Source organism: Patiria miniata, unplaced genomic scaffold (genome assembly GCF_015706575.1).
Source record: "Patiria miniata isolate m_02_andy unplaced genomic scaffold, ASM1570657v1 HiC_scaffold_3, whole genome shotgun sequence".
Lineage (NCBI taxonomy): Eukaryota > Metazoa > Echinodermata > Asteroidea > Valvatida > Asterinidae > Patiria > Patiria miniata.
In genome coordinates, this window is record NW_024037069.1 from 4,492,992 (window position 1) to 4,518,660 (window position 25,669).

Sequence of the window (25,669 nt, forward strand, 5' to 3'; positions counted from 1 at the left end):
TCCTTTTGTTTTCTTGGAAATGACAGCGCATGCCAGAAAGAATAATTTCACAGGGAGTTTATTGCCATTACTTTCTTTTAACCAAATAAGCTTTTCCAGCAATAATTACATCCGTTACTTTTTGGATAGCTGCTAAAGATATTTCTACCTTTACTGTGACCGGATTCAAACTGCCTATTTGAGTGATCTAGAATCAAAGAGCAGATTTAGACATGTATCCCTACAAATAAGCGGGTTAATGGAGGGATGCATGTTGTTGCTATTGCACCATGTGACCATACCTATTGTTACAGCAACACTGCCATTCTTGGTCAGGTACTCTACAATGGGTGTGGCCATGTGACCTGAGCCTAACAACAAAACTCTCTGTTTCTCCGATCCGAAAGAGGAAGGAATAACTCTGTGGAGGGAGAAAAATTAACATAATCAATTGATATCAACAGGAATGCAGTATGTAACTACACTTACATGTACATGTATACCCTAATACCAAAGCTTTTCTTCCCTTTTTTGTAGATATATATATCACAGGTAAAAATATTTAAGCAGCACTGTTACAACTGATAATGTAGTAACCAACGGATAATGTATCACCAACCGATAATGTCACACAAATTGACCGATACTGTATCACTAACCGATAATGTAACAGAAATTGACCGATAGTGTGGTAAAAATGTACTACACTATCAGTCGATTGTTGGTACATTATCGGTCTTAACCGATAATGTAACAAATATTGACCGATAGTGTAGTAACATTTACTACACTATCGGTCAATTTCTGTTACATTATCGGTTAGTGATACAGTATCGGTCAATTTGTGTGACATTATCGGTTGTTGATACATTATCAGTTGGTTACTACATTATCAGTTGGTTACTACATTATCAGTTGTAACAAGCACCCAGTGTCTTTTTTCAAATTTATGTATTCTTTTTTTTTCCTTCTTTGTTTTGTTTTGGTTTTGTTACATGTGGACATAAAAACAAGTTAATAGTGTACATGATTCCATTTACTTCTATTTTGCAAATATCATCAAAAATTACTTTAATTCTTTAATTGTCTTCTTTTTTCAGAATTTGTTTAGGAAAATGAAATGGATTGTATACAACTGTGCATTGTTTGACTTGTGCACAAATTACGTTTCGTTTCGAAATGTTTTAATGCAGTAAAATAGTTTCAAATTGTATTTAAATTTTCAAAGATAAACATTTAAAACTTACTATAAATACTGGAATCAAAGTGATCATGTGGTGAACATTTGCGTGATTATGATTGGATTGGAGATATGGATTGAAATGCATCAATTTATGTAAACTCTTATGAGTATATAAGATACACAATAATTTGAAAATCAGAAAAAAAGTGACACTAAAATTGTGATTTACATGTAATTGTACATTGATTTCATGAAAAATGCTATTAATCTCAGCATTTTCATTAATTTAAAGATGACTGCTACAATATGGGGGGGGGGGGTTGAGAAATTTCCTTCACCATGACAATCAAAGTGACTTGAAATGAGGATTGAATTGTTACTTGAACAGGAGGAGCTGAAAGAACGTACATGTAGTAGTAAGAATGGGCTCTTCAATGTTTTAAATCCTGACAGCAGGCTTATCATAGGGGTGTGTTTTTGCGACTCTAAACAGAAACATGTTTTGGTTTTGGTCACAGGTTGAGCATTTTCATGACTTGTGTTGTGCCTGAATGACATCACTGTTCTGGCCTAATGAGAGCCGAAGTTTGGGGCCGCGGTTCGTCACATTCAAGACGGCTGAGTTCATATAAGCATGACAGTATTTTGAAGTCTGAAAAACTAAGGAATCATGTTTTTCTTAGATTTTGTATACAGCAATGAAAGAAACTTTGGTAGCTGTATATTATCTTTTCAAGAATATGGAAAGAGGGATGAGTATTGGTGAGACCTGTGGCGGAGTTTTCTTGTGTTTGGCGAAAATGCCATTTGATAGGATGGAACACAGTGTCATCTGCTCGCCTTAATATTTCCCTATATACTCTTACTTTTGTAACAATTTTATCACAACAGGAAAGAGTTTACTATCATACCCCACCATGGATGGTCAGAAAAGAAGTATCTTCCTTCACCTGTTATGTTCTTCGGTTTGGCATTATCTAGCACCCGCATGGACATGTTCTTGGTCATCCAGATCTTTGACATCATAAATTTGTTACTGGTCCATGGTTGCAAAAATTAGCCTAAGGCCAAAAAAAAAAATAGTCGGTCTCTGGTCAGACCAAAGTTCCTGAATTGATGCGGCGACGAGTTTTTTTTTTTTTTTTTTTTTTTTTTGGTGGCTTTTTTTTTTTCAAGCTTGTATTGTACAGACAAGATGGGTACTATTTTCCTTATTATACATTGGTGTCCTCCATAATTTGCCTTGGTGCCCTTTATCATTTGCCTTGGTGCAATTTCCCCATTCCTTGGTGCTCCTTGGTACAAAAATTTGAGGAGGAACGGCAATAGAGGGCACTGTTGTAGCTTCCGTGTTAATTTGAAGGGAAAAAAAAGGTCGATGCGCATGATTATTTAAAATCGACGCGCGCGCTGACCAGAGACCGAGTATTTTTTTTTTGGCCTTAGGGGTCACACTCATTGCCACTAGAGTCAGGGTAAATGTGCAATGCCTGGCAGCCCTTGATGAACTCGGGTCTAAAATATGCCGGGTGGTATGCATGCGTACTACGTACAAAGGTATCAAGTATTAAGTTCATGCTTATGCAATTAGATTTCAGCAAAAGAGCTGTCTTTTTTGCTTTTTGCTTGAATGGATCTAAACAAAACTAACTAAATAAATAAACATGTACATGTAAAACACACATGGAACAGATAAAAACTAAAGATATGTACCGGTACCTTAGACAACACAGACGACCTGCAGGTAAAACATTACAATCATTTTAACAGCACTAATAGGGAAAACAAAACCTACACAACTTAAAAAAAGGACAATTAGTGGAAGCATTAAAGCAAACAATAAACCAGCAGACAAGCTAAACATTAGTACAGGGCTGGGGCCAATTTCATAGAGCTGCTTAAGCACAGAATTTGCTTAAGCACAAAAACGTCTTGCTTAATAAAATCAGGTTACCGGCCAAAACTCCATGCGATTGTTATGCTAAGTAAACAACAGCTAAATACCAGTCACAAGCAATGTACATCACATGGAGTTTTGGCCGGTAACCTAATTTTACTAAGCAATGTTTTTTCGAGCTTAAGCAAATTTTTCTGCTTAAGCAGCTCTATGAAATTGGGCCCATGTAGGTACCAGGCTAGCCCTGATTCAGTAGTGGAGCACCTCTAAACGCTACAAATTATTCGGGGGGAACGGCTAGCAGCATGCGCCAGCAAATCAATCAAAGACAGCAAAAGCTGTGCAGTGTACCCCAATGGTCAAGGTGGCAGGGGTTACGGCTTGGAGATCAAGAATTCAGACTGCAACATGGGAATTATGTAGGCTACATGTGCATAAAGGAAGCTACGCAATTTGCTGTGCAGTGGGTATTCTCACTTATTAAGGTAAACCTTATATGGTTACTCAAGTGCATCTATAGGCAATAACAAAAAGTAAATGTTGGAGGTTAATGATGACCGATGGGACCACTACATGTACAAACCTGAACTACGTTAGATAAATCTAGAGGGAAGTAGGGTGATCAGCTGGCAGAAAACGTCTAAGCAATCCCAAGTATCAAATCACAAGTCATATGTCATATCACAAGTAAGGTCACAGCATGGAGATAATGCATGTACATGTATGTACATGTAGCTCCGTGGTCACAACTAACAGGGGATGTACTTGGGGATGTCCTAGAATGTATTTGTCACAGTTTAGCTTGTTGACGTGAGACTGGATGACTAGTGACTGACTGTGATTAAAGTGTGGGAACAGCTGTCAAACTGTACATGTACAATGTGGGAGATGAAAATCTGAAATTTGATGATACAAATTTACTTCACACAAAGTTGGTCACTGTAATTCTCAGGAAATGGAGATTTGACATCATCTGTATACCTATCTGTAAACATATTGTGGTATAAAATGTATCCCGACATGTAGGTCTTTAAAAATCCACTCAGAATTTTGGGGATTTCTTTGGAATGAGGAAGGTATGCGCCCAACCACTTTATACTTTACCATTTGAAGTACTGAGGATAGTTTCTAGCAAAATGCTTGAGGTGTTAAGAGTTAAATGCAGGGTTAAAGTTGAGTCACGATAGTCTGAGTTCCAATCTGGAGTCAAATAAGGTTGAGTCTGGCTACGAGTCGAGTCTAAACACAAGTCACTTCGTTCAAAACCGAATACAAGTGACAAATTTAAGTCACATGCTTTTGGGGTGTGCATTTACGGGTAGTACAGGAACTGGGTACCCTACTGGAAAAAAATATGGGTACCCGGGTACCCGTTAAAGAAACCCAAGCCAAAAATTGTAATCTGGGAAGTTGCTGTTCAGATTGTTCATAAAGGTCTGCATGATAATCGGTGACATCGGTGCGACAATACGCTTAGATCCGCTCCGTTCACAAGCACCCCCTCACCGGCAAAGGAAGTACAGTTGGGGGTGACCGACCGACGCCATCTTGCCTGACTGCAATTCATTTGCCGCGAAGCGCGGCCACTGCGTGTAAATAGTACAAATTCCCTGGTGTACGTGCGTCACAAACAAGGAACGGTGCGCGTCAACCAGCGAAATGTCCCGCCCATGGGACGTCGTTGTTAGGTAAAAGGGCGCCCTCTTTTGGTAGCGCACGGAGCTCATAGGGTATATACAGTGAGCTCTTTATCTATGTGGCGAAAGCTGCAACTTCCGTAAGCATCATAAAACGTGAAATTGGTCTTGGTTTTCCATGTATCGTGTTTTTCATTTTGAAATTTTTCCACTGGCATTCAAACATTTCTTTCTCATTGACTGAGAAGTAACTTACTAAGTTGGTTACAGGTTCCTTGATTCCATAATCTGGAACCGGTTTCTAACATTAACGGTCAGGTACTCGGGTACCCATTTCCAATGCGCAGCCCTACATGCTTCAATTGAACGGATTAACGCATGCATGTAGTTTCCCAGAGATCAGCCACCAGGACAGTAATCAGGAACTTTTTTCTTTACACCACCATTGATATGAAGAGCAGTACATGTATGTACAGTCGAGTCTCGTTATAACAAACTCGTTCGGACCCAGCCAAATTGTTTGTTATATAGAGGAACATCAGTCCCATTCATTGTGCATATAAATGCACAGTCGGGACCAAGGCTTTATTTTGTTATAACCAGAATTTTGTATTAACAGAGTTTGTACTAACGAGAGTCGACTGTACTAGCTCACGAGTCATGCGTCCTCAGTGTCATGAAGTCCGAATCAAGTCAGAATTTTCAAGTCTTTTGTCAAGGTGACCTAGAGTTGATTCCGAATCACCGAAATTGTGACTCGAAACAGACTCGAGTCCTACAATTCTGGTTAAAAGAGGAATTTAAAATAGGCATGTTGAATTTTGTCTGTATACGTCCGGCTCCCTGCTGCATAGCCATGATGCTGTAATGTTGTATTTACATTGTAAAACATTGAAGTGTTAACTGGGTTCTATAAATAAAATGGGTTATTTTACAGAAAACAAACCCTTCAATTAACCATTTCTTTTTAAAGATCATAGTAAGTAAAACAAAAAATTATCAAGTTGCTTTTGAAAAATCCAGGGAAGAAACATGCACATCTACAGGGTTGATATATAACGATAATTTAGCATGTTGTGATGTAGCCCCATAAATGTGGCCTATTTACTGGACTGCCTCCGTAAACATAGGCCACACATCCACATGTACAAAAACGTGTCGCACTTTGCAAAATTTTGATTTTCACATTCAGGCTTACTTTGTAGGGTTTTTTGGCTTTAGAAGCATTCTCACCCTCTTTAGAGGCTAATCAGAAAGTGCTGCCTTTTTCAGATGTCTAATTTTTGTGAAATTTCATGTTGAAATTTTGATACGCAAACGTGTGCAAATGTATCTGGAAATTTCACGAAAAATGGACATCTGAAAAAGGCAGCACTTTCTGATTAGCCTATAAAGAGGGTGAGTATGCTTCTAAAGCAAAAAAAAACCTACAAACTAAGCCTAAATGTGAAAATCAAAATTTGGCAAAGTGCGACACATTTTTGTACATGTGGATGTGTGGCCTATGTTTATGGAGGCACTCCAGTAAATAGGCCACATTTATGGGGCTAGTTGTGATGCTGACCAAAACGTTTGTGAAAAAGTGTTCACACTTAAATGTAATGTACATGTACTACTAGTACTGTGGCTCCATATTCTATTGATCTTTGTTGTGAATAAAAATACGAATAGTGTTCTCATTAGATAAAAGACAATGTTTTGAGTTTGGAATGATGACTAAAAAACATGTTTGACATTTCATGTTGGAACTTTTCTGCAACGTTACTGTACGTGTGATGGTATAATGATATACATGTATGTCAGTGTCTGAAACAATTTATGAGACTTTTGTTCAGATGCACAATGGTTTTTGGTAGACTATCTGCACTTACTGATGTGACGCTTGCTCGTGCCTATATATTGAGAGATGCAAGAAAATAAACACATAAAGAATCTCCATTACTGAAAAGTATACGTACATACCGGTACAGTACCTGCCCTGAACATGCAGAAAAATTACCCACCAGGGGCAGAGCCTGAAAAATCCCTCTGCCACTGGACTAAGTCCAGTGGTTTAAACACTGGCCTTGTGCTTTCTATGACCACTTAAACCATTGCTATGACGTCACACTATTGTTAAAAGTGTGGATTCGGATCTACGAATCTCTTACACTGGTCACAAAGTGTGGATTCGGAACGAAGAATCTTTCATAAAGTGTAATGTACATGTACTACTAGTACTGTCTTATCATACAATCCACACTTTGAACATGTCGGACAATTGTTTCCCATAATGAGCCTGAATAGGACCGTCTGCGTGAAAATTTGTTTTCCGAAAATTACCAATGCATCTTCACTGTCACATTCGCCGCCGTCACTGCAAAAATTACTTTAAATCAGAAAGAAATCGTCGTCTGATGTCTGAACTATCCATTTTGTCGTAAGGAGCCTATACACACAAAATGGCTTGGTTGTACGGGTGTGGCGATACACATGCTAATCATGCCAGGGACAAATGTTGCAACCTGACGCCACTTCCGCGCTTGTGTACGAAGTCTATGGAGAGTCATTTCAAGTATTTCCTAACAAAATTTGAAACATTTCTCAGTTCGAGATTCATGTCTTATCAGCATTTTTGCAACGAATGACCTTAATTGAGATGATATATGAAGGAAAAAGTGGCGTCAGGTTGCAACATTCTTTCCGATACTGCTGTTGACGCAATGGTTTAAGTCGAAGAATACACTCGCAAGTGTGGATTCTTAATTTACGAATTCACTCGGCGCTTCGCGCCTCGTGAATTCTTAAATTACGAATCCACACTTTCTCGTGTATTCTCCTTAACATACATTAGACTAGTCATCTAAGGCTTTAACACATTGACTGCCGACAAAACTTTTGTAGGGTGCCTACTATGCGATGTTCACATGCACGCATTTTCAGATGCCAGTACATTCAGTTTACAATACAAAAGCCTTTACTTTACTTCGAGTATACATGTACTCATAGTGGCTAACTCCGGTACGCCTGTCACTACAAGTACAATGTATATTTGTAGTCAGCAGTCAACGTGTAAAGTATGGTACATGTAATTACATGTATATGTCATTACATGTACATGTTTATCTATCAAAGTCAAAAGTTCCAAAAGTTCCAACAAGGCACCTTACTTGCCTTGTTAACCAGAAATTTGACTCCCTCCCTCCCCCACTTTCTTTCACCGCTTGATTTGGAAGATAAGGTGCTGTTGAGGGCAAAATATATTGTAGTTTGGACTGGACTGTTCTGATGATATACAGACCATTCTTGTGGTTTGCCTTGCTGTTTCTCAACATTCGGATTTTTTTTTTCAAGGCAATAACACATCATAAAGCTGCTATGATTATTGTATATTTATCATGTATGCGCAGCTTTTGTTAATTTCTCTAGATGCTTCCATTGAAATGCCAAAAACAAGTGTGTACAGTATGTCTTTAACACAGTCTGTGAAAGAGAGCTTCCTCTCAAGGGTTACATTTTTGATGATGAAGACCATTCTTTCTGCTCCCACCATTATTGTATGATACATTAAACAACAGACTGTGGACAGAGATGCTGTACATGTAGGGTTGATGACAACCAAATGGTTTTTACTAGCTTTCGGGATTGCAAGGAGCATTATTTGAACTGCAATTTACATGCATGCACAAAATATTGCAGATCTGGAGACAATTTCCTCAGTTAACAATTGAACAACCAAGAAGCGATCTTTGGCGTGTCCAAAATGGATTTCTCATATCTTATTTAATATCTTTTCAGGAGAGGAGTAATTTTTAGATAAGTTACTGTATCTTACCCTTTACACAAACAGAGCTCAAATTGTTTAAAAAAGATATTACTGTGACAACAAGGTATTATCCACAGGGATGTCTCAGCATCTTTTGAACATGCATACAAATGTATAAGTTCATGTATTTTGAGTAACCCTTCTGGTTTGTGCGTTTAGTCTAAAGAAAAATTGTTAAAACTTCAGCAAGTTGGATGCCTGTTTTTTTTTCAATTCACAGCCAATTTGTACACCCACTTTGTCAGAAGTCCTGCTGTGAATACATGGCAATTTCGGTTTTATCTTTCACATTTAATTTCAAGTGAAATAAAAAGGACAGTTTTGTTATTTTACTTACGGCATTGTAACTTCTCGTAGGTGCTGGATGTATTCAAATTTAGGAGTAAGTCTGCCATTGGACGTTATGACAGCCTGCAGAAACGGAAGAAATTCAAGTGTTCTTGTGTCAGTTACTCACAATCTGTGCTTGTGTGTGAGTATTACAGTACATGTACTTGAGTAACAGTGTACATGTTTCGTCACCGACACCACGAAGTAACACCCATCTGCATTTGTACATACCGGTAAAAACTAGCAATCGGAGACAACATCTAAAGTTGAACGCCTTCTAAAACAACACTTTGCGTCAAAACGACAGAGTATTTTCAGTTGGGTTTCTCGTTGTGGACACTTGATGAATTGAATTTATTAAATTTGCTGTTTTTCACCCGTTTGTGCATTAAATAAGCAAGAAATAAGAGAAAAAAGATGAGTGTTAGTTCGTGAAACCGAAAAAGCTGCGAAACTGTAAATTTTCATTTTCACGAAGTAACACTCTTCAATGGTTACAACACTAGGAAAGTGCAACTTTAGGTTGGCGCGTGCGCGCTCATACAACTTATTACAAGAAGAGTGTTACTTCGTGAAAACGTTTTTGCTCACTTATGAGCAGAGTGCGCGCCATGCATTGCAATGGTAAATGGAACTTGAGTGTTACTTCGTGAAAACGAAAATTGTCACTTTTGCGCAAAAGTTGCCATGGATACTTAGCATAATTATTTAAGTAAAGCTATTGAAGCTTTGAAACTTTGTGCAGTGGTAGGCCTCGATGAATAATGTTTGAAAATCAAAAAAACTGAAAATCGAAAAAAAATATGGTTTAACACGGTAGAGTGTTACTTCGTGGTGTCGGTGACGGTATATGCCATACTAAGAAATTGACCTGAAATAGGAATCGAACCTGCAATCACCAGAACAATGCAGCAGTGGCTCAACCAACCGAGCTACCCAGCATTATGTTGCTGATCACCAAATTTGCTTTTGTCTTTGTTCACTGGGAGAAAGTCTGAAACCCAGAGCCATTTGTGCCATATGGCCAGGAACCACAATACGAGCAATCGCATGAACAATCCCCCAAACCTTTGTTATAGTAATCAGGGATTACCAAGAAAGGATACAGCCGACAAAGTGCACTTGCAATCAGAATTATATTAAAGGTAGAGTATATCATTTGCAGCTATGGTAACTGACAAATTTATTGTTGAAAAGCATACTTGGTTTAAAGGGAATATACATCATTTGCTTTTGATGTAATTTTCAGAAATGGATGGAATTGGGGGGTTGGAAATATATAGCAAATATAGTTACACTGACTTTTTTGAGGTTTTGGGTTCGAAAATGCTATAAAAACCAAGAAAAACAATCATTTTTCCTGTAGTCTGGTTCCCTGACTCCATTTAAGAAGAAACAGAGCAGTTCACATACATTGGGGAATTGTAAGGTCAGGGAACAAGTCTAGCTGGCTTGTACTCGTCCATAGGTGTGTAATCGATTGCAAACAAGTGCGATGGTCAACTGGGGCCAGTATTTGAAAAAAAAGCCAGTTTTTTCCAACGCTGATCGGCCGATCAGCGTTGGAAATTGATACAAAAATACCACTTTTCTTGAAAATGACAGTATACCAGGTGCCATGATTTTACAGTATGCTTAACACTGTCATTCACTAAAAGTCCAGCAAGGTATTTCAAAATGATTTGGTAGTTTTATTTTTTGATGTTTGCAAATGTTGCACTTTCCCTTTAAAGGTAGAGTAGATCATTAGCAGCTATCCAAAAAGTTAGTGACAAAATAATAGTTGAAAAGCTTATTTGGATAGTAATGTCAGTAAACTCCCTGTGAAATTATTCTTTCTGGCATGCTGTCATTTTGAAGAAAACAATAAAAGAAGGTCATTTCCAAAAATGTGTCTAAAGACGCATCTTTTGAAATTTCTGTTAGTAGTTCGTTTTTTATTTGGTGAAGCCATGAATGTGTGCACGCAAGCGTTGACACGACCCACATGTGCGCGGTTGCTGTAACTCATCGGTTCAGTGCGTAGCATTTCGTAGCTGCAATCGGCTGAATGAGAACGTGTCCCAGCCGCTGATTTTGCAATTCAAAACATGACTTGGCATGGCAACTTTTGAATTGAAATTGAGATCTTAGAATACATACATTGTTTTCTCGGGATATGCAGCATTCACTGAGTTAGAATTTCATCTGGTTAGTTGTTACGCACCCTTCTCTAGATTTTGAGCACTTTTGTTGCTTCAAACGAAAAAAAATACACAAATGATACACTCTACCTTTAAACAAAGAAATGGACTGAAAATCTGGACATTTGAACTTCCACTCAAGTCCCAGTCAATTTCTCTGTTAAAAATGGCATGAGACAGCATCAAATGTGCTTCGTCTTAACCACCATAACCCCTTTTTTTGAGAGGGGTGGTTGTTTCACATTCAAGTTCATGACATTTTTAGAATTCTGTTCATGCTTACAATGAATCCAATGCACACACTGAATGACACCTGCTTGTAACATGAAAATGTATTTAAATGTTTGAATCTTCATTTGAATACTCACATCTTTAACAATCCGAGAAAGATTCTCCTCTTCAAATGGCCTCTTAGCATCCGACTTCAGCTGATCAGGAAAAAAAAGTGAAACAATTGCATGAAATGGCAGAATACCTGTTGTGATAAATTACCTACCTTTTGTAGGTCATTTCAGTCATTAACCCTAACCCCGTCAGTGATTTACTAGGAACCTTCCTCACTCTTGCAAAATCCAACACCATATGGTAAACTCAACACCCAAACTGTTGGACTCTGATTATGGTGGCATGCCTGATGACCCCATGTAAAGCATAATCAGTTTACTAGTGCAGTTTTCACTCCAACAGAATCAAACAAAATATGCAGTTGGATTTTGAAGAGTTGGGGTGGTTAGAGTTACATGTAAAAAGACTATTCTCAAATGCACCCTAAGTTAACAAGTAAATTATATTTTAAATATTTTTTTTTCACGGGGTTGCAGCTGCATGTTATTCGAATATTCATGTCTGGTGTTATGTCCTTATGTTTAGTTTGTGTGTGTAACTTGTAATATTTTTGTATGATTGTAACTGGGGATCTCTACTCGACAAGCATTGCTTTTTAGGGATCCCCATCCACATATTTTGTATACATTTAACTCTGATCGTCTTTTTTTATGTGGAAAATAAAGTTAATTGAATTGAATTGATTGAAAACTCTGAAACTAACAGTGCTGAAATTCATAATCTAGCCAGTGTATTAGCCGGTACAACCAAGTTCAAGCCGGTTCTTAGTTCTTACCATATCGGGCACTAACGGCTGAAGGAGGTTGCCAAAAAAGTCTGTTGCTTCTCTTGGTAACTGAGCTGGCATGTTATCAATGGAGCACACTAGAACACCATCACCAGAAAACCTATCCAAGAAAATCAAAACACAATTCCACTTAAAAAGGAACCGTTTGGGGACAAATATTGTTGATGTACCCTAATATGGCGCAGCCCCCAACGTGGCGCACTTTGATTTTTCGCCTGTAGCGCCTAGCTAGAGCAAAAGTTTTAACTGAAATTTCACAGAAAGCGAAATTTCATCAAGTTCTAAACACTCCCGTTCATAAATCGCGAGTTTATTTACCCATTACAAAGTTAGAAGAAAAATTCATTTTGGTGTGATTTTCCGATTTTATTTTCAAGTGCAAAGTGAACCCTTTGAAAATGCCCCGAAAAATAAGAAAATAATTTTCTGACAAACATCTGGATGGGTTTGTAATTAGAGATAGTAAATATTTATCAAAATTTATCAAGTTTACAGAAATTCTTAAATGTTTATTTGGAATTTTCCGAGATTTATTTAAGTGCGCCACGTTAGGGAACACTCCGCCACTTTGTGCCCAATTTCCGGACGCCACCGTTTTTGAATTTCGGATTAAATTTTATGAAACCGAAATTGTTCACAGAGGTTTAATAGCAAGTATTAAGAAGATAAAAGCACCAGTATTTTACTGCATGAATTTGAGGTTTGTCAACGAAGAGGTTTGGCAACACTACACGAGGAAAGTCGGGTAAGCTTCGAAGTGCGCCACGTTAGGGAACACGACTATATACCCCTGCATGGGCGGCCATTACTGAGGCAGCTTTTGTCATAATGTATACACCGTACTCATACCACAGAGGTAACAAGCCTCCATACTCAGAATGTATTGTGAATGTCAAATACTGTTAAACCCTAACTCAGTAGCATGATTTACTAGGAAGCATATGCATCCTGGCAAATTCCAACACCATATGGGAAACTGCACACACATATTTCTGACTTTGATTCTGGAGGTGTGCCAACCCTGTGTAAAAGACGGTCAGTTTAGGGCAGGGGTGTGAGTGACCACTGATAAAAAATAGCCGAAAACAGCTGAAAAAGGTGTAAAAAAGCTGAACATTGGAAATCTCCTATACTTTTGTACACAGCAACTAAGGCAAAAAAGCTGACATCCAAAAAAAAAAGAAGCTGAAATCAGCTTTAAAGCTGAGATTTCACACCCCTGTTAGGGGTACTGTACCCATCCTGACAGATTCCAACAAAACATGCCGATGGGGTTTGATGGGTTGAGCTCTGTTAGGGTTAATTGATAAATTCCTTTGTCAAAAATCCAAGCTAAATGTATACGTAAAAGCTAAATAACACTGCATTTTGTGAAGCAAAGTTGCATTTGGCCAAATCACACAGCAACTCTTCTGTGACAGATGAACGAGGTTGTACAACATTTGAATGAATCTTTAGGGCTGCTTGTTTAGAAGAGAGTTTGGAAACTGGGTACCATATCTTCACAATCCACATATTCTTCAGGTACCCGGTACGCACAATTGTGATATCTCTTGCCATTAAACAACAAAACATGGAATTCCTACATTGTGCGTGTACAACGGAAGAGAAAATATTATAAGATGGAATTTTGCGTCTGGGTGATATAAATCAAATTAGGTTTTGCCCTTCACCGACGCTTAAACACTGTATACTCAGTGTGTTACCTCCCGAGTGAAAGTTGGAAAAAATCACTCGGGTGGGACTCGAACCCACGACCTCCTGCTTTCTAGTGCAGATGTCTTACCACTCGACCACCGAGCTAACGGGATCGGTTGGCAGGTTCGAATCTGAGAAAATATTGGCAAATAAAACACCAGTGCCGTTAAAACCCTGCAAGTTTTAGAGACCGAGACTGAGAAAGGTACACAGCCCAGTCACTGATTCTTTACATGAAGCTGCTTTCCATCAAAAAAAATTCACTGCAAATTCACAGTGAATTTTGAAGGATTCATCAGGTTTCCCAGAAAAATGCTAGGAGTTAGGATTAAAATTTTGATTAAAAGACAATCACATGAACAAAAGAAATAGTCCACCGAAAGCAAAGTTTCGACAGAAAACAATGATTTGCAAAACGCAAAGGTGCATTGGACAACGATGTAATTTGTTTGGTCAGCGGGGTGTAAAGATGTTTTATATGAGTGAAAAGTTAAAAACAAAAATGTTCATTTTCTGCATGCTGTGCTAGACTCTCAAATTCTTGAACTAAACATCTGAAACAGACCAAAGCTCAAAGAAAAAACAACACAGTTGATATCAACTATTCCGTGTAACAGGCATGTACGAACCTTGGTCTTGCAGATTGCCAGATTTACATAGGAAGATGGATGCGAATGATGATTTGAGGGTGAAACAGACCAAAAACAAATGGGAGGAAAAAAATATCAGTAGCTGCAATTCCTTTCAGTCTCAGTGGACGCCAACAAAACGGATGATGTTGATGAACTTAATACACGAATGTCATTTTCCTATGTGCTCTGATGTTATCTTTTGTCAAAGGTTCTAGTGGTAACGTGGTTTTGAATCAGCAGTGTGATTGGCTGATCTTTATAACTGGTACAGGTCAATAATTCCAATGCGCGGGATGCAGAATCCATTCAATTTTGTAATGTTCATTCCTTTGAGAGACCATGCTTGTAAGAGCCTACAGAGCTCTTCGGACAGGCTCATAACTCATGTGAATGCAAAGAGTAATGCATATTGAAGCATACTTAAAAGAAACATTCGAAGCAAAACTTTATTACAAAACTTGCTTGATTGAAGATGTGATGAACTTTTGCTAATTTGTGGTGTAAACACTTGCCATGATGTCCACTTTTGTGTAAATACGAACTAGCCTTGGTCAAGGCGCTAGTCATGCTAGTTGTTATTCATCCGGCCGTAGCGCGGTAAACGATATCTTCGCTAGTGCTATGCATGCAGTCATATGTCTATGCATGCAGTGCATTAAAAATACAGCGCGAACAGCGACCTCACGCGGCCACTATTTTTATGCAAATCAGTTGGACCCAATCGAGCGCCTTGGTTCAATCGTCCATGTGAGGTTTTGGGGGTGGTGCTCATTATGTTAATAGCCTTAGCTGACCTTTAATGTCGTTTTCTTATTGGTCGATCGTTGCGTGGAAACTTGCATAGTGAAACATGGCACCGTACATAATCCATACATGTACACGTTGTGTGTCTCTGCACACGGCACCAATGCACAAAAACTGTGGTTCCTGTCACGTCCGCAAAAGGCGAATAGCTGCAAATACTTTGATGACGTCCGGATTTACCAAGGTGTGATTGGACACTCCACATATTAGCCCCGCCTACACTTATCTGTATTCGCATACGAGGTCGTGCGCTAGAAATCCAGCGCAAAATAAAGAAAAACATAAGCTTTTGCCGACAATTGAACCAAGGCGCTAGATTGGGTCCAACTGATTTGCATAGAAATGGTGGCCGCGTGAGGTTGCTGTTCGCACTGTATTTTTAATGCACCGCATGCATAGCGCTAGCGAGGATATCGTTTACCGTGCTACGGCCGGGATGAATAACAAGTACGAACCAGCCTTTACGCAGAGCTTCCAACATTCACATTTCAGATATACTGGTAGTACTTTTCATCAAGCTCGTAGTCATTGTGCAGCGTGTCGCTATGCACACAGATATCCATTGCAACATGCGCAAAAATTTTTGAGTAACCTGGGCACGTGTTTAGAACATTTTGCACATTGCGCACACACGCACCTGATGACATTGAACACGCAGTTATAAGTTTCTAGGATTGCATCCTTTGAGAGAGATTTATTCATGAGCAAAATAAGTGCACTAAAGCAACGCAATGTTGTGGGTATAAAAAGAAGTGAACCAAAGTGTACACATTTCTACAGCTCAAAAATAACATTGATACAATCTTTAATTTTGAGGTTTAGGTAAAGTTACTAAACTGATTCAATTAACAAGATTTTCCTGGTGTTTGTACTTAAAAATTGCATCAATACAGCTACCTTATTTGCTCAACAATATGGAGTATTGGAATTGATCTCACCTCTGACTCATGAAGTGCTGATGTTTATGGTTAGCATCATACAGGTCAAAGGGGCTCTCAATGCTGCTGCACTCTTCGATGAACTCAATGGAACCACCGGGGTCCGCGGTGATGTCACAGATGGCCAGCAGGCGGTGGGGCAGGCGCGGGCAACCCGGCGCCTCAGGGGCCACAGGGCTCATCTCGGGGCTCAGCAGCGTCTTGGTATCCATGTTGGTCAGGAAGCGGGGGTGGCCGATGTTCCAGAAGATGCCGTTAATGATGCAGGAGGCCCAGGGGGCAATCTAGAGGTAAAAACCAGGGATGACTTAGTAACAAAAAGTGCAGCTTGAATCTGTAACCACAGCCAAAAAACTCTGAATTTTGCACAACACGTAGGCTGTGCCTGAAGAACAACCAGCTGGCACAGTGCAACGCTGAAGTAAACTTCCAAAGATCCTAAAACATCTGTTTCTAAAGGGCTCCGTAGCAGTTTTTTGGTTTTTTTTCTAAAACCACAAGACTAGTGTACAGCAGGCTGGGTAGTAGTATTGGTTCCAAGTCATCCTTGGCCCAGCGATGCTACAGCGGGCACGGGTTATTGGACTGTGCAGCGATTCACCGTAAGCGGGCAGGAGACACATCTACGGTACAAGCCGTAAAGGACATCTTGGGAATTTGGCATTTCTGATTGGGGAATTCCGAGCAGATTTATGGTGGCATTAGCATGTCTGATTTCTGTGTACTGCTGCAGTTTCCAAGGGCTACGCAATGCACGTGTACATGTACGTTACCTCACCTGACTGACAGTTTTCAGATAAGCTTTTTTGTTTCCACGAGTGCGTATGCGCTATTATTTTGCATATTAAGTCACACCCTACTGCAATGCAAGATTCCAAAGACATTCTTTGCGAGTGGTCAGATGAAGATTACTTTGCATTCAACCATTGGCAGGTGTTGTGAATACTTTTTACTCTAGCTACAATGTGAAACATTAAAACCCTAACCGCCCTGAATCCTCCAAAATCCTTTTTGCAAATTGGAGGAATTTGCAGGATTGAGGTTACATGGCAGAAGTGCGTTGCTGATTTCGGAATACGCACTGTGTCAATGTCTTGGGCCCGACCTTGTGTTGTTTATGCTCAGCCGTGCATAAATTTAGTTCTTGGTTATACTTGACATCGTCCGCACTGCTCCAGGATGTCACTGCCTCTGCCTCAGCCTATTGACAGTCATAACCGGAGGATTTTGCAGGATTCAGGCAGTGGTCACCCCTCCATGGACCACATTCAAGAAACAGCGGAGGAATTTGCAGGATTGAGGTTATATGCTATTTTTCCATGAGGCCAATTGGAGGATCTTGCAGGATTGAGGCTACTTCCTAGCAAAAAGGCCTAGGGAGTTCCTGGCTTGTATTGCCACATGACATCAATGACAGGGAGTGCTTGACCAGTGTGGGTACATAAATATTTCACTTGCCTTCTCGCTGAATGTGGAGCGATATAGTTCTGGGTTCCTGTCGTATTCCTCCCTGTCAAATTCCCCTCCTCCTCTCCGAACTATGTGGTCTTTCCTGTGAACTACGGTGGCATAGACCTTCGTGTGGTCTGTTGGAAAAATAAGTTAAAAACAAAACTGAGACTGATTTGTTTGCGACACATGAAATAACGTGCAAATATATTGGATATATGATTTGCCTAGAGGCCTTGCAAAAATTCGTTGGTGTATATGTACACATAGCATTTAGCATGAGATAGAAGTTTAGCACGACCTTGCCGACTCCTGCTGCTGATATTCGGATAAATTCTCGGCAGCTCATAATAGGGGCCTATATATCAATCATTGCGTGAGGTGAAAATTCCAAAATTTGATGGGTTTTTTTTTTTGTGGTGTTTCTGTTTTCAAAGCATCAGAGCTCTTTTACTGCTTGCAAGAATGTACTCACTGGCACACAAGAACCAAAGGTTGCTGACAATTTAAATTACTCTCAAGATGGCAAAAGGGTGAGCACAAAGGTAATGTAGGAACTTTTTATAGAGTTCGATGCTTTGCATGATTGTGTAAATATTCCGTTTGGCGATCAGTTTGTCAAGAAGTCACAAAGATATCTATGGTCATGAAAAGGTACCCCTCTATCAAGACTAACTCATTTAAAAAGTGTACTATAATGACCACTACCTTCAAAGATCTCAATTATTAATAACACTCTTTGGGCAAGGATGCATACAAGGTAATGCATCTTGCTTCACTGTTTTAGTCCCAAACTGGATTTGGATTCCGTTCATCTGATGCAGCCAGTGAAGCTACTATGGCGGTAAAGGGCACTATGAACAATATCAATGAAATCCAGTCTGAAGAATGTTGGCACTCACACCGAAGAAACTCCGAACACACTTCACTCACAGGCTATAGTCTGAATCTAGTGTGTGCAACATACACTCAGAATTTCTCTGGTCAGAGTGCCAAAATTCCAGAGACCCATTTAAAGATATAGTCCATCATTTGTAATTTGTGCATTTTGTTCGTTTGAAGCAACAAAAGTGTTCAAAATCTAATGAAGGATACTGAACAACTAACCTGATGAAGTTTCAGCTCAGCTTCAGCTGTATATTCCGAGAAAAACAACATTCTAGGATCTCAATTTCAAATTAAAATTCACTGAATCATGTTCTTAATTGTTTTGAATTGCAGCTATACGCGACGTCGCGCACTGATCCGACGAATTATAGCAACCGCGCGCGTGTGCGTCGTGCCAATGCTTGCGCGCGCTTCGCCGAATAACAAAACGAACTACTAATTTAAATTTTCCTACGGTGCGTCTTAAGACACACCATTGGAAAGGCCTTCTTTCGTTGATTACTTCAAAATGACAGCTTCCCAGAAAGAATAATTTCACAGGGAGTTTAGTTCCCTTACTATCTTTCAACCAAGTTTGTTTTTCAACAATAATTACGCCAGTTACTTTTCGGATGGCTGCAAATGATGGACTATAGCTTTAAGCATCTTGTTGACAGTGCCCCTACCAGCTAGTCAGAGAATCAGCCTTTCACATGTGCAAAGCCACACAAATGAACGTCTGATATATCCTACCGGTAGCATGCAAACTTTATGGGGCCCCATGCACCAGCCAATCAGAGTCAACTTTGGAAACTGTGACAATATTTCGATCAGAAATGTGGACTTAGCCGTTGATTGGTCAATTTGGCTGCCATGTTACGAAGACCCGATAGAAGGCGCCCGCTGAATCATTCATAATCTGGATGTCAACACATAGTCTTGGTTTTGCATAATTAATCGCCGAATCTACTCGCATATCATAAACCCTTGCCGTGCACGGGGATATTCCGTAGACTATCTACCGCCATGGTGTAGCTTGTCCGGCTTTTTGCCCGAAAAAAAATTCAAATTAAGTCTTAGACCACTTGCATAATGGTCCACAGGCGGTATTTGAGGGCATTTTCCCCAGAGTAAAAGAAAGATGATAGATAACATGACATTAAGTACACCTTAGCTAACATTGTACCTCCTTTCTCCACAGCATTCCTCAGGTCTTGTGCTTTAACATACTCGACAGGAAGGTCTGCAATTACTTCTTGTGCACCCTTTCAAACAGATAAAATAAATAGAACAAAATAATCAATCATTTGATTTTCAGTAAACACTGTTTCAGTAAAGATTGCTTAACAAGTACCAAGTGGTACAACCCAGGGTGTTTCCACGAACTGCACAACCGCGAATTTTGCAATGCAATTGGGCGTGATCTGCAAATTAGACGAATGTATATGTACTTCAGTGTCACAAAACTAGGTATTCCATAGAAACTCACTGACAAAGCTGCGATACACATGTGGCACAGAAAAAGTATAACGGGCCGAGCAAAGTGTCCAACCCACCAACAAAACACAAAAGGCAAAATTACAAGACAAATGTGCTATAGAACTGCACACAACCACGAAAAGTAAATTTTCATTAGCTGCTACACATACACATTTGTAAATGATTAAAGGGGCACTAGGTCCTGAAATCCCCGAAAATGTTATGTTTTGGATTGTTTACTTAGCCTATTTCAAACATCTGGTTGAAAGGAAACCAACCTAATGTCTTACCGTTCCCGAGAAAAGATGAAAAAAAAACCCCGCTTGTTTACCTACATTGGACATGACGGAGTACGAATACGTTTTTCGTGTCTTTCTCATGTACGCTATACACGTTGTGTGTCTTGGGAACAGCGCGCAGTGACCAATCACCAATGCAAAAAATTGTGGTTTCTTCAACGTCCGCAAAAGGCGAACACGTTACGCGTACGAATGAAATCACAACTAGCATCCAAACAGCTCGAATTTATGGGGTCACAAAAGTGGACCCCGAAATTCGTTCTCGCACGCATAATACAGGAATAACACAAAAACGCCCAGTTTTGAAAGGATAGTTGTGTGGATGTTTATATCCTACTTTTAAAAGTTATTTCCCATTATCATCATCTCGTTCAAAGCGCGTTTTGTAGCCCAATTGGGCTGTTCCAGGACCTAGTGTCCCTTTAAAAACACGCTTAAAAAAGTGATGATTGCATAAAGCAATTAAAGAAAGAAACAAATTTGAGCAGGAAAAGTATAACACCCTAATCATCTTTTTAAATTTGCACCCAGAGTGTAGGTGCTTTCCTCCCACAAGATCTCACTTAAGGTTCGTGGACTTTTGGTTGGAAATTGGCAGTCGGCACTCTTGCATACCACTGCTTGTATGTAATGTGTCCTTCAGTAGCTCTCAAGAGTAACAGCATTACACCTTAAAGGTTCCATGATTTTTTTTTAAGGAACATATTTTGTGCAACTTTTTACTCCTCTTCAATGTAGCAGTACAACGACTATTTGACATCCCTTTTTGGTTAATTTTATTGAAAAGTGCACTTCTAACGATTAAAACAATTAAAATGTCCAATTCGTTTCTGGACAACTGAGGACGATGTCGCTGTGATGCCATTTCACGAAGAAACTGTTCAGTTTTGGGATTTTCTGTTCAAATTGTGAACCTAAGCATTTGCTCATTGAAAACATCTGTGAGAAAAGTGTGATCATTGCCTCACTGCCATGTACTTAAAAAAACAATGAATCACCACAGTGAAGAAACTTAACAAAAGCACATTATCCAAAATTCTAGCAACTTTTGGTGTTGCAATAATGGTTAACATTGAGGTTTCTGCCTGAAACGATTTTTGCTCACGAAAATGGAAATTTGCATTAGCATAAAAACCAAAAACACACCAAAATACATGTACCCTGAAAAAATGGCAAAACAAAAATTGAAAATAAGGTTAAATGGGACAAAAATGTGGGTTTTTCTCAAGGATTGCATTCATACAAAATACACTGGATGGGCCCTTAAATAACCTCAAAGAAGGATTTTCGTAAAAGACCCATTATTATACAAACTCACCTGTGAAACGTTTCCAGATCCCATGAAGACAAAGGACATTGGTCCTATGGATTGGGGGAGCTCCCCTAGGGCTATCCGATAACCAGCGTCCCGCACTGCTTGCATAGCCATCCCTGTGTTGCGGTAGTTGTGTGCTGCGGCTATGTGCTGAACAAGAATTTAAAAATATGGATAGACTCGCACTTAACAAGGTCACAATAGAGAAGACGTGCAGTATGTGTCATTTGAAAACTGAGTCAGCTACAAGTATGTAACGCTTAAAAGGATATTAGGTCAAGTCAGATCTGCACCCGATTTCACGAAGCGCTGCGACGCATCGCAACTCGAGTTACGACGTGTAACACGTCGCAACTCGCGACGCGTCGCATCTTCCATTTCACGAAAGTTGCGATGTGTTGAATGCGTTGTAAGTTCCTTGACAACGGCTTAAAAAACGTCGCAAGTTACGACGTGTCTAGTGGTCATCGCAAAATAAGAAGAGTAATTTCTAAGCCAGTTTTATGCCATGAACATTACATTAACGAGATTATAATCCAAAGCAATGTGTGTAAAGTTGTAAATAGGAAATTCATTGAATAATTATGAATTAGACCGGAATATTAGAGTTGAAATTTCAAAGTAGCTATACAGTCCAATGAGAGCTTGTTTTTCTTCAAAATTGCATCGCACGGCCGCCATTTTGTTTTACGTTTTAACAAATTTCGACCTGAGATCCGACGACTGTTTGTTGAATATCAGACGACTATTTACTGTACGCTGACTAAATACATAAAACAGTCATCGAGTTGTGCTATAAATACACCTACGACGCGTCGCACTTACGACGTGTTTCGTGAAATTGATCGCAGGACGCGTCGCAGCTGCGACGCATCGTAGAGATACGACGCGTCGCATCGCTGCGATGCATCGTAAGTTACGAAGAGTTTGATGAAATCGGGTGCAGGTCAGAATCGATTGAACTTACAATAAATGGCGTATGGTGTCCCAACGCCAGCAGTCGGAGTCCGATGCCATGCAGAATGTTCAGCATTCCAGCGATGCCGGCAAACTTTCCAAAGGCCACCACCCGTTTACCATTCTCGTCAACAAGTTTCTCGTAATCGATCAGACGAATATTCTGCATAAAGGAAGGCAAAAACCTGACAATTCAGAGTGTCTAATCAGCTTTTATTTTAATTGCAGTGATGTGGGACGCGACATTTTTTTAAACCTGGGAGATGCATGGTATGTGCTTATGTGAGGCTGCGAATGAAGCCGAGGATGTCATGAGTCTTTACAGTATGATTTTACAGTATGCCAATACGGATGGAATACCCCTGTTGCAAGTCCAGGTAAACACAGGAATCTGTTCTTCGCGTTGATCCTACTGATTGAAACATTTACATGATACTATTTGACTGACATGAATTATATAGATGTCCAAAACAGGATTTCAGAGCTATGACTGCGTTTATTGTCAACTTGTTCCCATAGTGTTGTAATGGGCGAAGACCGCAACAATAGCTCTGGACAAGAGATTCCGACACGGCCTGTGTAACATTAAGTCTGTTTTTACAAACTTAACGCATGACCATACTAGCTAGGCCACGAAATTAGGATGTCCGAGGCTCAACCTAACAATATTTTTACTGAATTATCCTAGTGGTGGGATTTAACTCCGCATTTTTTAACATTTGGTTTGAATTCCACTATTTGGTTTTGATTTTGGAAACCGGATATCTTCGGAACCAACATGACCAACCTTTAAAAAAAAAATAAGCCTTCCATTTTTGTGACACAGGCTCAAGAAAACAAATGGTACATCATCTGAATTTGGTCCACGGTCCCTGATTGTGCAATCATTTGCTAGTGGTCTTCTTGGTATTTGAATAGCCTGCCCATTTTTTTTCTTCAAAATTACAACTCTGGAGTGTTTTTTGTAAAGTCTCAGTGGTCATTAAATCCTGCAACCTACACCCAGTCATTGGGAGGGCATTTCATGTGGCACCTCACTGGTCATTTTGTGTGAGCTGAATGAGAACACCAGATGAAATCAGATTTACCATTATTCGGTTTGAAAAAATTAGGATAACCGTATTTTGAGATCTCCGATTTCTCCAACCGCTAAATTATTGCCACACAGCCAGCAATCTCCATCCACTAACATCAGATTTCTAAACCGCCTTATTAAATGTCACGTGTACCTTTTCCAGGATGGCATCTAAGAGTGGCATGTTCTCACTCTGTGCCTTGATTGTATGGGAGAAGAAACAGTAAGTCTTGTCAGCCAGGAGACGATTGATAGGGACCTGCTTGACTCCCAGGATGAGAGAAGCCTCGCTCAGATCCTCTTGAATGACGGCACCGGCCTTGGAGTAGTCCTGCAGAGAAAAGTAATAAAATATTGATGTTAATGTATGTATTTAGTGCATATATCCACCAAACTGGTGTTAGAGGCATTATAATTATAACCCTGGTCATCTGCCCAATGAAAAAATTTCAAAGCACCTTGATATCAGAATTTTCAATAATCGATGTATCGGATATCCAATATCGATTATCCCATGTAAAAGTTAAAGAATATGATGGCTCTTTGATTAAAAAAGTGTAAGTCCCAATTTTCCACAGCTTTCTCTGGAGCAATACGCTCAAACTTAGGTAGGTAGGTAGATAGGGAAGTTTAATTTTTTTGGCAATTTTGTGTGTGTAAGATCATATGGAGGTGCCTGCGTGTAGTCAAGATAAAAAGGTAGTAATTGATGGTTTTGGATTTTTTGTTTAATTTTTTCCATAAACAAAAGTTAGGGTAGGGGCTGTCAGAATAGGGTAGGTAGGGAAACCGGAAGCAGAACTTTTTGTTTTTGGCCTTATGGACTCTTGGCAGTGACGGCAGTGTTGTAGTGGAGACCATCACAAGACCAGACACAAGACCAGTCACAAGACCAGCACAAGACCAGCCACAAGACCAGCCACAAGACCAGCCACAAGTAACAGGGCATGAACGATTGCCGTTGAATGCCGAAGGAATGCCTTTGTTGCAGTTCATTTGAATAGCTTGTGACTTGACTTGAGACTGGAGGTCTTGTGATGGTCTTGTGATGGTCTTGTGATGGTTTTGTGATGGTCTTGTGATGGTCTTGTGATGGTCTTGTGATGGTCTTGCAGGGTCTCGACTACAACACTGAGTGATGGGCACATGTCTGGCACGGGTTTGGAAACAGAATGAAAGAATTTTGGTCCATTTTACCAGCTCCAATCTTACCTCCATTGTGTAGGCTCTCCTGTTGGACGGCGCTACCATAACCTTCACCCCAGCATCCACGAACGACTTGACTTGCAAGGGGTTGAGGGGCGCCCTGCGTTCCCACTGTGACCCGTAGTCCTCCCTGCGTATAGCCATGACGGGCTTGTCCGTTTTACTGCTCAGGTGCCGCCATTGCTTCGATGAAGCCGAGGTTCGCAGCAATCGACTGCCCAGCTTAAGTCGGTTGGCACGCAACATGATGGGTGATGATGCGGCACACAACTGTAAACATATTAGCACAGATGGATTGTGAATTTTTGGCCTACGGTTAAAGATACATTATATGGTAAAACTTTAATACATCTATTACAACAGGAACCAAATTCTGTTTACTGTCCAAACGCGTGACTGTCCTCAACGTTATATCCTCGATTGCCAGTAAATTTGGACAACTCAGTTTTACTGCCAATAACAAGTGAGATAAATTTATAAATGTAGAGGTCTCCTCCTATTAACCTTTGCCCCCCCCCCCCCCCCCCCCCCCCCGCCCCCGCCCCTAATCCCCTGAGTGATTTACTACGAACTTTCCTCAAACTTAAAGTAAACTGTACATAAAATGTTGGACTCTGATTAGTGGTGGTACATACATTGTACATTATGTAACCCCTTTGTACTCACTCTAACCATGGAGGAATAAGAACATTCCTCCCTGCTCTTACAGATTTCAACAAAGCCTGCTGTTGGAGTTTGACCGGATGGGGATTGTTAGGGTTAATATAGCCCCATAAATGTGGCCTATTTACTGGACTGCCTCCG

The 25,669-nt window shown here is 39.9% G+C and overlaps 1 protein-coding gene across 6 annotated transcripts in view; it reads right to left on the minus strand.

Moving 5' to 3' along the window:
* The window catches only part of LOC119737079 (alpha-aminoadipic semialdehyde synthase, mitochondrial-like), a 61,472-nt gene that overhangs the window by 12,867 nt on the left and 22,936 nt on the right, over positions 1-25,669 (minus strand). For 2 of the 6 annotated variants that reach the window (XM_038211167.1, XM_038211165.1), the window contains exons 2-14: positions 24,872-25,135; positions 23,814-23,990; positions 22,595-22,747; positions 21,631-21,777; positions 19,721-19,799; positions 17,677-17,804; positions 16,219-16,502; positions 14,474-14,479; positions 12,135-12,246; positions 11,383-11,442; positions 8,839-8,912; positions 6,568-6,588; positions 282-400 (exon numbers count right to left, since the gene is read on the minus strand). In XM_038211167.1, coding sequence (XP_038067095.1) covers positions 282-400; positions 6,568-6,588; positions 8,839-8,912; positions 11,383-11,442; positions 12,135-12,246; positions 14,474-14,479; positions 16,219-16,502; positions 17,677-17,804; positions 19,721-19,799; positions 21,631-21,777; positions 22,595-22,747; positions 23,814-23,990; positions 24,872-25,111 — 1,600 coding nt within the window. In that variant the 5' untranslated portion in view covers positions 25,112-25,135. Of the gene's footprint in view, positions 1-281; positions 401-6,567; positions 6,589-8,838; positions 8,913-11,382; positions 11,443-12,134; positions 12,247-14,473; positions 14,480-16,218; positions 16,503-17,676; positions 17,805-19,720; positions 19,800-21,630; positions 21,778-22,594; positions 22,748-23,813; positions 23,991-24,871; positions 25,143-25,669 lie in introns of all 6 variants that reach the window. The other 4 variants (XM_038211166.1, XM_038211168.1, XM_038211169.1 and 1 more) reach the window with 4 other exon arrangements.